General features: G+C 41.6%; 1 protein-coding gene across 3 annotated transcripts in view; it reads left to right on the plus strand.

The window, feature by feature from the left end:
• Positions 1-15,287, plus strand: part of LOC139267300 (EGF-like repeat and discoidin I-like domain-containing protein 3) — a 342,920-nt gene extending 327,633 nt beyond the window's left edge. For all 3 annotated transcript variants that reach the window (XM_070885392.1, XM_070885398.1, XM_070885409.1), the window contains 2 exons: positions 8,600-8,755; positions 12,942-15,287. In XM_070885392.1, coding sequence (XP_070741493.1) covers positions 8,600-8,755; positions 12,942-13,088 — 303 coding nt within the window. In that variant the 3' untranslated portion in view covers positions 13,089-15,287. The remainder of the gene's footprint in view (positions 1-8,599; positions 8,756-12,941) is intronic.
• Positions 15,288-16,159: the final 872 nt, after the last annotated feature.

The following is a 16,159-nucleotide window of genomic DNA, read 5'->3' on the forward strand; positions in this document are numbered from 1 at the left end:
ATGTATTAGCGTGGATAGAGGACTGGATAATGGACAGAAAACAGTAGGAATAAATGACAAAAGCAAAATACTGCGAATGCTGGATATCTGAAATAAAAATAGAAAATGCTGGAAATACTCAGCAGGTCAGACAGCTTCTGTGGAGAGAGAAACAGAATTAACGTTTCAGGTTGATGACTCTTCATCAAAACTGGAAAAAAATTAGAGATGTAACAGATTTTTAAGCAATTGGAGGGGCAGGGAACAAGGTAAAAGCGACAAGCGGAAATCCCATTGTTGCTTAGAAATAAACAGGTCATTTTCAAGTTGGCAGACTGTAACTAGTGTGGTGCCGCAAGGATCAATTCTTGGGCCTCAGCTATTTACAATCAACATCAATCACTTAGATGAGTGGACTGAATGTAATATATCCAAGTTTGCTGATGATCCAAAGCTAGGTGGGAAAGTAAGTTGTGAGGAGGAAGCAAAGTGGCTACAAAGTGATATAGACAGGCTAAGTGAGTGGGCAAGAACATGACAAATGGAATATAATGTGGAGAAATGTGAAGTTATCCACTTTGGTAGGAAAAATAGAAAATCAGAATTTTTTTTTTTATGCTTAGAGATTGAGAACTTTTGGTATTCAGAGGGACCTGGGTGTCCTTGTACACGAATCAAAGTAAATTAACATGCAGGTACAGCAAGCAATTAGGAATGCAAATGGTGTGTTGGCCTTTATTACAAATGGATTGGAGTATAAGAGTAAAAAAAGATTACTGCAATTATATTGGGCCCTGGTGAGACCACACCTGGAGTATTGTGCACAGTTTTGGTCTTACCTAAGGAAGGATATACTTGCCATAGAGGGAGTGCAACATAGGTTCACCAAACTGATTCCTGGGATGGGGGGATTGTCCTATGAGGAGAGATTGAGTAAACTAGGCCTATATTCTCTAGAGTTTAGAAGAATGAGAGGTGATCTCATTGAAACATATGAAATTCTGATAGGGCTTGACAGGGTAGATGCAAGGAGGATGTTTCCAAGGGCTGGGGAGTCTAGTACTAGAGGTCACAGTCTCAGGATAAGGGGTCAGCCATTTAGGACTGAGATCAGGAAAAATTTCTTCACTCGGAGGGTAATGAATCTTTGGAATTCTCTACCCCAGAGGGCTGTAGTCACTCAGCTGTTGAGTATATTCAAGACAGAGATCGATAGATTTTTGGATATTTAGGGAATCAAGGGATATGAGGATAGTGCAGAAAGGTGGAGTTGAGGTAGAAGATCAGCCATGATCTTAATTGAATAGTGGAGGAGACTTGAGGGGCCCAATGGCCTACTCCTGCTCCTATTTCTTATGTTTGTATATTCCTTTTCCATTCGGGTGCCCAATGTACATTAAACAAAGGCCAGATATAGCATTGATTGCTGAAGAGTAAAGCTCACTTTACACTCCCCCTATTTATGTTCTTTAGTCCTATTCTCAGAGAAGCCCAGAGTAATATTTCCATTTTGCGTATTGGTGCTTTCATGAGATTACCACATTAGTAACAAATGTGGCAATGGACTTGACCATTGGAAGCTGGGCTAGGGCTACTCAAAGTTATTTTATATTGGATCCTCACAGCCACCACACAGAGGAGACGTGCCTTCATTCATCTGGATTTGTAACCAGGTGAGAGAGATGAAAGGATAGTGAGCAAACCCACAATACTGTTCAGTCCCAATCATGCTCATTTAAAACATTTTCTCTTGTTGAAAATACTTTACGATATATAACAGCATGCAAAGATACAGTAAATGGAATTTTCAATAGTTAGTAAATTTCCTGTCAGTTGAAACAATTGCAAATAGTGCAGATTTTATTTTACCGCAAAAAAACAAATTTACAACATTTTTGTGGTGACATAAAGCACATTCCATAATGACTTTCTTGATAGGATCGTTCTGTGACTAATTGATGCTGATAATTTGTTATTTGCAATGCTTTAATATTTAGATGCTCCATAGATAGTATATGTAGTTAACTGCCTACATGTGTACATTTTAACTTTTGAATGACTTGTTTCTAATACCAGCCATAACTAACTTGTAGTGAGCCCTTGCAAAACATTTTAATGCATGTTTCCACTTCAGAGTGGTTGATTACATATAAATATTCGGATTTTGTAAAGTTGAGTTTCTCTGAAGTGAATAGTTCTGTGTGTGGACAAAATGCAGTTTCACTCTAAAATGAAAGGGGTAAAATTCAGCCATAAAGTTTTTAAAATATCAGTAGCATTTTCTTAGCCCATCAATACTGCTCTTGTTTAAGTGAATAGAAAATTATGCCGGAACTAAACAAAAATACAAAAAGTACAATAGATCTTTTCCTAAAGTACCATATCGGTTTTGCTCATTTTTAGAGCACCTGGTTATGAGAACATTCCTGCTGCTGTCTGAGAGTCGCATCAAGAAGGCCTCAGGCACAAGGATGATGACTAGTACCAGGTACCATCATCTCGTTACCCTTTTGGATTCTCTGACCTGAGAAAGACCAGGCGCAGGGCCTAAGGCCCTCTTCTTCAGGGAGCCCTTTAAATGGGTGCCCATCTGGCGTGGAGGAGTAACATAAGCCGGGAGAGCCATCCTCCTGTCTCATCAGCATAGTTCTGTAACTACTTCTATTCCCCCCCTGCCCCCCAACCCAGAAATCATTTGTAGGAACTCCCTTGGCAATGTAAAAGGGGCGGAGCCTTGTAAAATGGGTCTTCTTCCACCCCCTCCTTTTCCTCTGTTTTATACCTTGAAGCTGAGGGGAGGAAAGTCAGCCTTTATACATTGAGACAACATTTATGCTTCTGATATGAATGCAGTTGATTCCTTGGGGAGCACATGGGGGCTGATTTTTTTATTCCAACGTTCGTCGCACCGCCCGCTCGATGAAGCTTGCCAGAGGCACAAATTATTTTTGTGTTCTAGCCTCATTAGAGGGCAGTAGGAAATCTAGTGGCTCCTCCACCAGAAGTAAGGCTTTAAAGTCATAGTAGATGTCATTTGTAACTTTGGAAGCAATTCGGGAGTGTGGTGGGGAAGAGAGGGCACGGAGGGATTTGCAGCAGGCAGGAATAAATTTGTGAGGCCAAGAGCAATTCATGCTCCTCCTGGCCCACAAAAATCAATGACAAAAGAGTGTGTACATTTTTTTTGGAGTGGCATGCACCTGTCCCCCTTTAAGAACCGCTGCTTCAGCTGCACAGCGTCAATACCACTGGGGCCCACACCCAGTGGGAAACCAATATTCTACCGGGTCCTAAATATGATCCAGGACCCTGATGTTTTGGCTACTTAGTTTAAAACTCATTCAAAAATCGAGTCAAAAGGGCCTCGGACAACCAGACCGTTTTTAAGCTGCGGTACAAGGCAGATGAAATCAATCCTCCGATGCTTAATCACAAAAATTTGTTTTATTAAGTTTTTTTTAAAACTTGTATATAAATGATTACAAACTTTTCTCTTGATTTTGTAACACAAAAGGGTAATTTTACATTTTTAATCCAATTAGATTTCGCATGGAAAATCCCTCGAAAGTAGGGCATCATAATGATGGTCTCTTGGTACCATGTAACAAACTTGTTTATCACATTTGCCATATCTGCTCTAATCTCACACATGGAAGCTGTTTGTCATAGAGGGATTAATGTATTTTATTCCAGAACAATTTATTACTTCACCATGTTGAATTGAGGGTCATGTTTTTCAGGTTTCTACTTAAACTAATTGGCATGACCAACCAAGCTCTCTAAATCTTGGAAAGTTTTGACTTGATAATGCAATTTGCACAAAATACATATAAATGCCTTTGTTTTTTCACTTGCCATTTTGATACAAGCCTATAAATTGTATACAAGTTTCTCCTTGATGTTTACAGGAAAGAAATACATACATGAGGGGGAACACTTTAAAAGAAATGCAATTTTCAAATCAGATTTCACAGGACTTGTACACAGCAATTGCTTCAAGCTACAATACAAAAATGTAAACATTCTCCGAGCTGACTCCTCTTTATTCGAGGTTGCCTAATTCACATTATCTGTTAATTCAAATTGAAATTTGTAAAATAAACTTTCATTACACTTTCTTTAAAATTGCTTAATCCATACTACTGGACAATTTGATGTTTTTTGAATAAAAAGAACACCTTTAATTAGCAGCCACTGCAACTTGAATTTAAATAGCATCCTTAACATAGAAAAACAACCCAGAGCACTTCACAGGCGTAATGACAAAAATAAATGCTGAGCCAAAGTAGGAGATATTAGGCGAGGTCATCAAAAGCTTGGTCAAAATGCTGGGTTTTAAAAAGGAGATGGAGAGGCAGGAGATAATATCAGAGCTTGGGTCTTAGCCAGCTGAAGGCACGGCCACCAATGGTGAAGAGAAGGGCAAATGCAGAAGAGACCAGGATGAGAAATATTAATTTAAGGTATTGGGGGCCAGGCACCAATGTAGATTAGCAAGGACGGGTAATCGTTGAGCGGGACTTGATGCAGGATAAAATACAGGTAGCAGAGTGCTGGATGAACTGCAATTTACAGAGGATAGAGGGTGACTAACCACGCTAGCATTGGAATAATCCAGTCTGAAAAGAAAAACAGACTTGCATTTATATAGCGCCTTTCACATCCTCAGGACATCCTAAAGTGCTTTACAACCAGTGAAGTACCTTTGAAGTGTAGTAACTGTTGCAATGAAGGTCTAAAAGCTGCAGACGAGGGTTTCAACAGGAGTTGGGCAATGTTATTGGGGTGGAAGTAGGCATTATTTGTGATGGACAGATTATGCATTTGGAAACTCAGCTCCTGATCAAATAGGATGCCAAGGTTGCAAACAGTCTGATTTAGCCTGACACAGTGCTTAGGGAGAATATCGGACTAGCAGTCTAACAATATAGAGGGATCAAGAGAGGTGATGGAGAGGTAGAGCTGGGTGTTGTCAGCAAACATGTGAAAGCTGACCCTATATCTTTGGATAATATCGTAAGGAGCAGCAAGAGGAACAGGAGGGCCAAGGATTTGCTTATCTCTCTGTTCTTTCAAATAATCAGGATCAAAAGCAAACCAATATGGTGGGTATATTGTGTTTAATCGGAGTTTAGGATGGAATATAACACACAAGTTATACAGCAAAAACATACAACCGTGACAAGTAGCTGGTATCTAACCCGATCGGACAGACAGCTGGAGTCCGTGAAAGCTCTTATTTGTTCTCCTCCTTGTCTCGTGTCTCTCTTCTTGAACTATCCAAGAGTGTTACCGAAATTAGCATAGTATCCACCCTTAGGAGTCTCAAGGAGGGGTCTTCACAACCATTACAGATATTTTCTTGTTTATACGTTTTGAAGGACAATCCATCTATCTGGACCCTCTTATCCCATCCAGCCCTCTCCTTTCAAAGCTATAGGGGGGCGAAATTCCGTAGCGTCCTGTATGTGTGAGGTACCAGCCGCGAGGCGGGAGTTACTGCGGCAGGCACGGAAATCCCGCCCCGCGAGCTATATTACCGCCCCCAAGAGGAACTGTAGTGTAAAATATCGCGCTGCAGTTCCTCACGGGAGTGGGACCAGGACGCAAAGGCATGCAAAGTTGCTAGTGCTAAGCAGTGGGACACGTAGCACTGGCGGGTAGACAGGGCCCTCCGCTTCCATTAAAGGGAAGGGCCAAGCTGCCGAACCTGCAGGCAGGTAACGGGCCATTGCTGGACCACCAGTGAGCAGGATGCTGGGCTGCAAGATCACGGCACGGACCCCACGTTCTACAAAGAAGAAGGCTGTGACCGGTAAGTCGACCATTTTATTTTTACTACTGCACCTCCCCTTTAATTTTTGCTCTACGAGCGGCCTACAGCCCAAAACACACCCCGCGAAGCTCTCGTGGGCATTGCCCACGGCAGTTTCACGGGGCGCTACCAAATTTTCGCACCCGGGGCAAAAACGGGTCGCTGCACATGGTGATGACATCGTCATCGCCGGCGCAGCAGCCCGGGGTGCTACCAGTAGGAGCGGGGCGCTGCCGGTTACCGCTGCCGCTAAACTCCCGCAAACTTTTGCAGGAGTCGGTAGCGGCGCTGCGCCCAGGTGAAAAGTCGTTTGCAACCCGAATTTTTCTCCCATAGTCTCTGATCTCATCCTGTCTTGTCCCGCCTGGTCTGGAGTCAGTAGCCCATACACACCAAGCTTGGCCTCCAGATGCCTTGATTCAGAGGCTTCATTGTTTACAACTGCTTATTATCAGTTGTTTATGTTCATCCAGCTGGTGCATGTACTAACTATTTCATTCCATTATCAGACTGTTGTACTATGAAATTAATCATTAAATTCTATTCAATTCTGTTTTTACACATCTTAGCAAGCAATTCTATTCAACAAACTCCAATTCCTAACTTAGCATTATAATATGGTTATTAGCAATAATGGAAGAAACATAGGTTGGCCTTCATTGGCCAAATTAATGACAAAGGTGGAGAAATTGGGTGCATTTGCGCCTCCCGTTACGGAGCGCAAATAAGTTTGTCAAGGGGCGCAGTGCTACTCATGAGTCCCGCTAAATTTGCCAGTGTTTATCGGCGGCACTACGTGTTGCGCCCCAATCTTCTGTGCCCGGAGATTGTGACATCATCATTAGTGCCACGGCCCTTAAAATGGGTTTCGCCCTCTGAAGGAGCGCTCCACTTCCTTCCGGGGCAGTAACCTGAATTTAGTGAGCGGGGCAGGTCTTCGGTGCCTGGCACAAAGTTTCCCGCCTCCCAGATGTTACTGCCCCCAAACGGGTGATAGTGCATTTCTAGGCCTGTCAAAATCCTAACCTTACAGACAACAGAAAGCTCAGCCTGGCAAGGCCATGTCTTGCTGTGAGCCCCTATGTGGGATGTTATGCATTCTTTAACTAATTAAAAACACCCTCTCAAATTCTAATGCAAGTTTTCCTACGAAATCGAAACTTACACAATTCCAGTAAGACACAATTTATACATCAACCCTTTACTTGTCTCGAGCAGAAACATACAATCATTTAAACTCAGTATTAATCGCGTCACAGTTTTATTCCCATGACCATATATTTTTAGGCACCCCTAATTTCTAGCAAAGGCAAGAGGAGAAGCCATCAATGATGATTCTGCTTAAGATCAGATAGGCAAGAGTGGAATCAAGCAAGGGCAATACAACTGACGTGGACAACAAAGAAGAGGTGGTGGAATTCAGTTGTGTGGTTGATCATGTCAAAAGCTGCAGAGCGGTCCAGGAGGGATAATGCATTGCTGTCGTGGTTACAGTCTCAGCAGATGCCATTTGAGACTTTGGTTAGGGCTGTTTCGTTTCTGTGGAGGGATTCATACAGGGAATACGAAAAAGACAGCCATGGATTGGGAGGCAATTACATGTTCAAGGACTTAGAGAGGAAAGGGAGGTAGGAGATGGGGTGGCAGTTTGTGAGGACAGGGTTTGAGGGTGGATGTTTAGGGGAGAGTGATGACGGTGGTTTTGAAAAGGAGGGAACAGTACCTGAGGAGAGAGAACCATTTACAATATCAGTTAGCATGGGAATCAAGAAGAAGTTATGTCGTCATCCGTTTAGTGGGAATGGGGGTCAAGGGAGCAGGAGGTGGCCTTCATGGACAAGATGAGCTTGGACAGGAGGTGAAAGAGAAACTGGAGACAGATGAGTGTTCAGGGCTAGGACGGGGTGGTCCATGGGGAGGTTTGTATTGGTGGCCAAGGGGGAAGCATCAGTGGCAGCTGAATGGTGGGTCTCAGTATTAGTAACAAAGAAGTCCATGTGCTCTTTGATGTTTTGCACTTTTCTTTAAATTTATTATGATCTGTGACTTGAAATATAAATGAACTGTGTTCATGACTAGAAATTCCTCCCTGTATTACATTCTCACATGGTTGAAGTCAAACTTGGTATGTGATTTTGTTTGTGGAGTAATTTCTAGCCATTGGTATCCATTTAAAAATTACAAGAGGCTTAGAATGTTCCTTGAATGAAAGAACAAAAAAATGTCCAAATGATGATTTGTCCTACAATATTTGATGTTGTTTGATGCAAAATATCACATTTTTACTAAGTTTTTTAAATGGTTGTCTATTTTAGAAACCAATCATTATGACTGAGGAACATTGAGTTATCAATTTCACTCTTTTTGGAATTTATTTTAAATATATAAACATTGCGGCAGGATTCTGTAAATGTTTACTGATTTACACAGCTCTTAATAATTGTGGTAGCATCTCTGCACCAAAATAAACAATATGATAATTCAGAAAATGCTGAGTATTTTACATTTTTACTCTATCTTTATTCAATTCTACTTAGTTCTCTACAGCAGCGTAGTAAAATTTTTGGTGTGACTTAATAGGTAATATTTTTGAAAGATGCGAATGATATTAGAGTCTAGAACTTACTAAAACTACTTTGATAGGCAAAATATTTTTCACAGAGGTAACAGAAAAGTGACTGTTGCAGTTTACATCAAACAAAAGATTGAAATATTTTGCACAACTTTTTTTTCTTCCCAAAAAGCTGGTGTAACTCTCTCTTGTCCCTGGAAATGTTTTATATTTTACATTTCTTCCACTTTCAGATTGATCTGCTTGTTCCAACTAAAGTGACTGGTGTAATCACCCAGGGCGCAAAAGACTTTGGCCACATACAATTTGTGGGTTCGTACAAGGTAGCCTACAGTAATGATGGAAGGAACTGGTCTATTTATAAAGATGTAAAACAACAAAAGGATAAGGTAAGTTTTAGAAAAATGAAGATCTCCACATACTGAGTTGGCATGATTCAACAGAGGAACATATTCAGTATTTCTTGAGCTCCTATAGGATTTGCCCGTTCTTTTTATCTTTTATTTCATATGCAACTAAGATAATCAAATGGGAAAACCATTAGGGACTTTGCTTTTATGAAGACAAGCGATACAAAGCATTAGGAAAGCTTGGTATTAAAGTCTGCAGCACCACTGATTGTTCCCTTTCGAATTTAGCATTTTGAGACTGCACCGGGCAAACATCCAAAGGGAGGAATCTATTTGCAATGTAGATGGAGGTTTCCTTAATGGTCAAATTGATTGGTATTGGCAACTGGACTAGGTAGTCTTTTATTTGAACCAAAGCCACTGGAAAATGTCAAAAATCATTACCAATGTTGATCAGCTCTAGTCTTATTGTCATGTGACTCAAGAGCTTAGAGAGCCCAGACTCAAAAGTATGCGTCAGGACCTGCAATCGTCCTGCTTTGGAAGGCATACCTTTGGAGGTTTTAACAACTCCACGTTAATGCTGTTAAATCAATAGGCATTGATGCCAGTTAGTTCTGTAATCTATGTGCCCTGGCTCAGCAGAGATTTTGAATCAGCTAGCATGAGAATACTTAGATTGCCACCTAAATTAGTGGTTTAATTCATTGTAAGAATAGTGTAAGAAATTTTCATTATCCATTTTTATTCCTGCTCCAAACAAATCTGGAAAAGAATAAGGGAACAATCATTTGAATGTGGAAAGGGTTTCCTTGTAGTATGTGGAATAAACAAAGGTCAGGAAATCCTGTCAACTGTTGCTGTCCTATGGGACTGAAACTGGGTCAGCCTACCCATGGGTTACTGGGTTATTGTTACCATCAGATGGAGAGAGAGAGATCCTCCTGTTAAAATTAATTGATATGTTACACGAGCAGTACAAAAAATAGTTTAAAACAAGTAATCCCTATACTTACATTGAATATACAGCACAATAACAGTCCATTCGGCCCAACTAGTCTGTGCTGGTGTTTATTCTCCACAGAAATCTCCTCCCATTCCATCTACCTCATCTCAGCCTTTTAGCATAACTTTTTATTTCCTTTTCTCTCATGTACGTAACTAGTTTCCTTTTGAAAGCATCTAAGCTATTTACCTCAACCACTTCCTGTGGTAGCAAGTTCCGCATTCTAAGCACTGTCAAAGAAATTTCTCATTTCCCTACTGTAACTATCGGGGTCCCGAAATTCAGTACCGCTGGAAAGCTGGTGCTTCCCCCACCTTTTTGTGGCCATTAGCACCAAAATGTTTTCGTGGCTGGGCCTTCTTATATTCAGTTCCAAAAGTGAACAAATGGGTTCCAGCGCTAATGAACCCTTCCAAAGTGGATTTTTCAGCGGTGTGGCTGTCTTAATTTGAGCTTTAACACCACTGAGAAATTCAGCATGCAGGTAAGGGTTTCTAACGAGTCAGCTGCTCCCTGGCCTTTATAAAGGCCAGGGATTGCAGCAAGGCCCTGAGGGGGGAAGGAGTTTGGAAGGATGGCTGGTGTAAGAGGTGCAAGGAAAGCCAACAGGTTCACTGATACGGAGCTGGAGACACTGATGGACGGTATGGAGGACAGACGAAGAATACTGTTTCCTGATGTGGGGAGACCTAGCAGACCGCCAGTACATAATGCATGGAGGGAGATTGCAGGGGAGGTGTCAGGCACCTCCATATATGGGTGCTGGCCAGTCTGCACCGGCCCTTTCAGGCCCAGAGGTGTTCCAGGGCATCCTAGAAGGACAGCTGTAGGTATCAGACAACAACCACAGCAGCCTCCCCAGACCCATGATGCAGCCACAAGGATGAGAGTTAGGCGTAGTGTTAGGACAGTCACGCATAACAGGTATTATAGTGAGATGCACAGGGGTAAAAAATGATAACTATTATTATATTGTTCTTTATGTTCTGTTTTTGCAGTGATTTGGATAATTTGATAAATCTTTATTTTTGGCACATATATCTGGCCAGGTGTTTCATTTGGGAGTGGGCAATTCTGCGTTAATGCATCATTGCGATGGCCATTGAAAGTGGGACCCGAGGGGTCATGTATGGATGTGATTATCAGAAGCGAACAGCTATGAGATGCAGCTGCACCTCCCTTCTAGGGATGTGATGGGGACGATGCCTCCTAGCTCTGGGGTGACGGGGATCCTCCTCCTCCACCTCCTTCTCCTGCTGCACCTCCTCCTCCTCCTCAGGTGGTACTGCTGGCTCCAGCGGCTGTCCCCTCATGATGGCCAGGTTGTGCAGCTTGCAAAAGACCACGATGATTATGGAGACCCGTTGAGGAGAGTACTGCAAGGTGCCACCAGAGTCCAGGCACCGGAACCTCTACTTGAGGATGCCTGTGCATTGCTCGATGATGCACCTAGTGGCACAATGAGCATCATTGTACACATGTTCTGGCACTGTCCTAGGGTTCCGCAGTGGAGTGAGCAGCCAAGTGGACAAGGGATATCCCTTGTCCCCAAGCAGCCAACCACAATCCTGATTCAGGCCGGTGAAGACGGCGGACACACTGGTCTGGTGCAGAATGAACGAATCATGGCTGCTGCCTGGGTAACTCGCATCAACTGCCAGGATCTGACACTGGTGGTTACACACGAGCTGCATGTTCAGTGAATGGAAGCCTTTGTGGTTCACAAAGATCTCGGAGTGATGATGTGGCGCCGTCAGCACAATGTATGTGCAGTCAGTGGTACCCTGCACCCTCGGGAAGCCTGCCATTCAGGCAAATCCAGCCTGCCGCTCCACCTGTTTGTCCCTTGTCATCAGGAAGGAGATGTGCTGGACCATTCTCCTGTACAGTGCATCTGTGACCTGCCAGATGCACCGATGTGCCGAGAATTGGGAAATGTTGCCAATGTCTGCAATGGCAGACTGGAAAGACCCCGTCGCGTAAAAATTCAGGGCAATGGTGACCTTGGTCTCCACGGTGAGGGCGGTTCTGAGGCGTGTTTGAGGCTGCAGATCTTCTCTCAGGGCAGTGCAGAGCTCCCTCAGTACTTTCGTCCAAAATTGTAAACTTCGCAGGCATTGCTCATCAGTGAGCTGGAGGAAGGAGAACTGAGGTCTGTAGACCCTTTGAGGGTATGGCCTCCTTCGCCCACGGCTGCGATGGCCACCTCCCCTGGCAGCTGCCTGCTGGCCATCTCCCTGGTCCTCCTCATTCTCGGGCTCCTGTGGAGGCTCTTGCTGGAAAGGCTCCTCTCCCAGTATTTGGAGTGGGGTGGTTGGGGCAGCATCCCTCACCCTCCTCCTGATGCCATCTCCCTCCTGGCCACCCTCTCTAGCTGCAGCTCTGGGCACATCTGCACGCCCTTCTCTCGGTTATGCAGCCATGGCTGCTGCCTCCCTTGCCCGCTGCGTGTCTGCACGGTGCTGACAGCAACACCTTCTCCTGCGGCCTCCCAACACTCCTCCCATCCTGAGGGTAAACCCTGCCAAGTAGGTCTCTGCAACCCACAATGAGGCCGACAGGCCTCCACTAAACAGTCAGCAGGTTTAGTGAAGCAAAAACAATCACTACAACTTATTACACTTTAAATTCAAATCAAAACTTAATTCAAATATTTTCCTGATAGGGCCCTGATCCCAGCAACACTCCAGCGGTGTTGCGTTCAAGCACCAACTCGAATACTTCGCGGGGGCACTGCCTGAAGAACTCCTACCTTTTTATAGCTGAAAATCCAGGTGGTGTCCGTTTTCCAGTGGAACGCCCGCCGCTTCCCTCACCGCACAAAACTTCTCCTTTACTCCGGCTTCACCCTGCCGTTTCCGGCGGAAGTGAGCACCGCTGAATATGGCTCGGGGTGGGAAAAGTCCTCGACCGCAGCGGCCGATCGATTTTTTTTCGATTGACCGTCCAATCTCCGCGGGGACGGTGAATTTCTGGCCCCTTGTATTTCTAGCCCCGAGTTTTGCATTTCCCCACAAGTGGAAACATTCTTTCCACATCTACCCTGTTCAGCCCATTCATAATTTTAAAGAATCTGGAATCCTTTCTTTTCCTCCTTGCTATGTTGCATTCTCTTATCAAAATGAACTGTCGATGGTAATATTTGGTAATTGGTGGGGTCGGGGAGGGATCATATTGCTATTTGTTGAGTAATAACATGTTTTCTTTTTCAATTGGCAGGTTTTCCAAGGTAATTTTGATAATGATACGCACAGAAAAAATGTAATAGATCCTCCTATTTACGCACAATATATTAGGATCTTGCCCTGGTCATGGTACGGCCGAATCACTCTGCGAACGGAGTTACTGGGATGCATAGAAGAGTGATGAATGTTGGCTACTGTCAAGAAAGTTATCACTGTCCTTATAATATCTCAACAAAAACTGCACAAACCTGTAAGATATTAAAGGGTTTTCATGAACAAGTGTTCAGTTTGTGATAGGTATGAGTCAAGTTAGGTGGTCTAGGCCTGCCCTTTATCAGACTTGCATATGGTGATTTTTCTTCCTTAGGAGTTTATTTTCATGTGTTTTGCTAATTTGTACATAATGAAATAAACTTATGTAATTGCAGACATTTTCTCCCCACCACCCACCGTGCCCCCGCCCCAAGTTTGATTGATATGCATAGGACTAAAATCTCTAATCATTATTGCAGGGTGCCAATATTGTATCTTATTTATTGTAAACGTTTTTTTAAAATCCTCGACTTTTCTCTTTGGCTCCTAAAAGTGATATGCGTTTCAGTAATTCAGTTTCTCTTTGTCATTACCAGACAAATGTACCAGACATTAAAACGATTAAGCACTGATAAAGCTTTCATTCTACAAATTGTGCATGTCCCACATTGTTCTGAAAATCCCTTTCAAGATACAATTTTTCCCACATGCATGAAATTATGCTTACAAACCTTCCTACTTACAAACTTGGTAATGAAAATGTATGTATTGGCGATGTGATTAAAATACTAATGGAGAAAACCAGTAAAGGCATATTAGGTTACTGTAATATATCAAAATAATAAATTAGGCAATACATTTTGTGATCTCTGAATATACAAGACAATAAATCCCTGAATATACAATATATTAAATGCTAATGTACGGATATACATATTTTCTAGAGCACACTCAAGGATTCCAAAGTTTATCATTAATGTACTACATGCATTTCCACTTTAAATTATTGTGTTACAATTTTTATTTTTTTTAAGTGGAGAAGGAATAAGAGGTAAAAGAATTGCTGTTGTGATTATTAAGTGTTGATTTAGGTTTGAGGGAGTCATTGACACATGAGTTGTCTACCTGGGCTCGATCCATTTTGCTCTGTTATGATTTAGATAAATGTAAAATTATCTTTGTATATCAATGAATACACTACATGATGTCATTGTAAACCACTCAATTTCAGTCATTTGTTGTTTAGTGACTTGATGCACACAGGTGGTTTTAGGTCAATTTGCCCCGTGCTTAAATTCTGTAACACAGCAAACTAAATTATAACAAATTTATACAAAATTCACACCTATGTAATATAACAGTGATTCAGATGCTGTTGTATGACACCTTCAGAATTTAACTGTGGTGTACTAAATCCAGCATAGTCTAATTGCAATGTTTCCTATTTTTAGTTATTAATGTCTTGCACTTTTATTTCTTACTAAAAATTAATGTAGTATAATACCACTAAACTCACAACAACCCAGAGTGCATTGGGGCAAATGGTAGTCATCTGTATGATAAAGGCAAAAGACCATGTAGTGCACAATATCCTCTGGGATTCCTAAATTATTCATCACTTAAATATATGTGTTTATATTGCATATCTAACATTAATGACATCTAATAAGCATTTTAAATATGTACCATTTTGTTGTAAACTGACAAGTAAACCATGTGTTTGGCAGTTCCGTTAGTTGTTGCCTCTGTCTATGAAGCAAAGTTTTCACATGTAACGTTGTCTTTTATAGCTTTCATATTGTATGCGCACGGGACTGTAAAAAAGCTTGCAAATTGGAAGTTCCAGTCAGTTTTATCCTTTTGAATGCCCCACAACTGTAATCTTCATCTTGTTCCTGGGTAGAATGGCAGATGCTTCAAAACCTGAGTAATAATGAGTGTCGGTAGTTTGAAAACCAATCCACAAACTTAATTACAGCCCGAATACACACCATTTCTTTATCACTGATTGGAGAACTAAGAGTGTTGGCCTGTTTGTATCACACCAATTCATATATTGTTGGCCAGTTATGATTATGCCCTGCCCCTATAAAGATGTTAATATTAAACCTTATGCAGATTGTCCATAACTCTATTTCCATGCAGTTCATTTAGAAGGGTAGAAAATGTTAGAAGTTGTGTCTTCAGTGCCATGGCTATAATTTCACAAGTCTGTTAATGTTACCTGTTTCTGGGTTTAACCATCGCAGCTTTACAAATCATTTAATTTTTTACAAGAACTAGTATAAATTGCTTAGATTATTTTCTTTTTTTATGAGTCCCTTCAGAGCTGTAGTGCCCTTTTTATTTTGTCTCCAAAGGCTGTTCTCTTAATGAATATTGAAAATTATCTTTATCCCTGAGATCTAGCAGCAGCCTTTTCAAATTCAATGCAGATAATTGACTTCTACTGCTTAGAATTACTTTGGATGCTGCATGACAGATATATTTGTGAACCTTTTTTTACAGTGCTTTTATGGTAAGCTTGAAAAATTTGAAGCTGTATACTCGACACAAAATTGATTTGGTACCAAGAAGGCAAAAGTCAAGATAGTCTGGCATTTATAAAGCTACATTTACAAATGTGTTGCATTGAGAAGGAGGCTAACACAATCAGGAAGGAGGTTAACAGGGGAATCAAATTTTACAGGGGAAGTTGAACCTTCCGAAAAAGAAAACACTGCATTAAGGTTTACGGCAGTTTTTTTTTCAATGATGTGCTAAAGTTAAAATTGGCTCTGTGAAGGACAACAAAAGGTATACTTCAGCTGTAACAATGTGGAGCAGAAGAGGAATAGTAAAGAAACTAATCTTACTACAAGCTATTCAAACTATTAGACTGTTAGCATGTCTGTGATTGGTCCCTGCAATGCACTGAGTGACTTAAGAATGTATTAATATGTGTATGAAATTAAAGGGAAAGTCAACCATTAAAATATTATTGGATATAGAGTACCTATGAATGCATTAACTCAAGCTCTAGGGTTTAGATTGAAATGGCACAGCAAATGATAAATTCAAAGCCATTTCTGGTAGCGGATTAAAGAGAATGTTTTCCCAGTGTACACATGCCGACTAAAATATCATTATGCTATTTTACAAACATCAGTTATTAAAGTAAATATGATTTCCAATTAATATTATAACCTAAGATAGAAAGCTCATTTCAATCCTAGTTTA

Source organism: Pristiophorus japonicus, chromosome 1 (assembly GCF_044704955.1).
Source record: "Pristiophorus japonicus isolate sPriJap1 chromosome 1, sPriJap1.hap1, whole genome shotgun sequence".
NCBI classification, from domain to species: Eukaryota; Metazoa; Chordata; class Chondrichthyes; family Pristiophoridae; genus Pristiophorus; species Pristiophorus japonicus.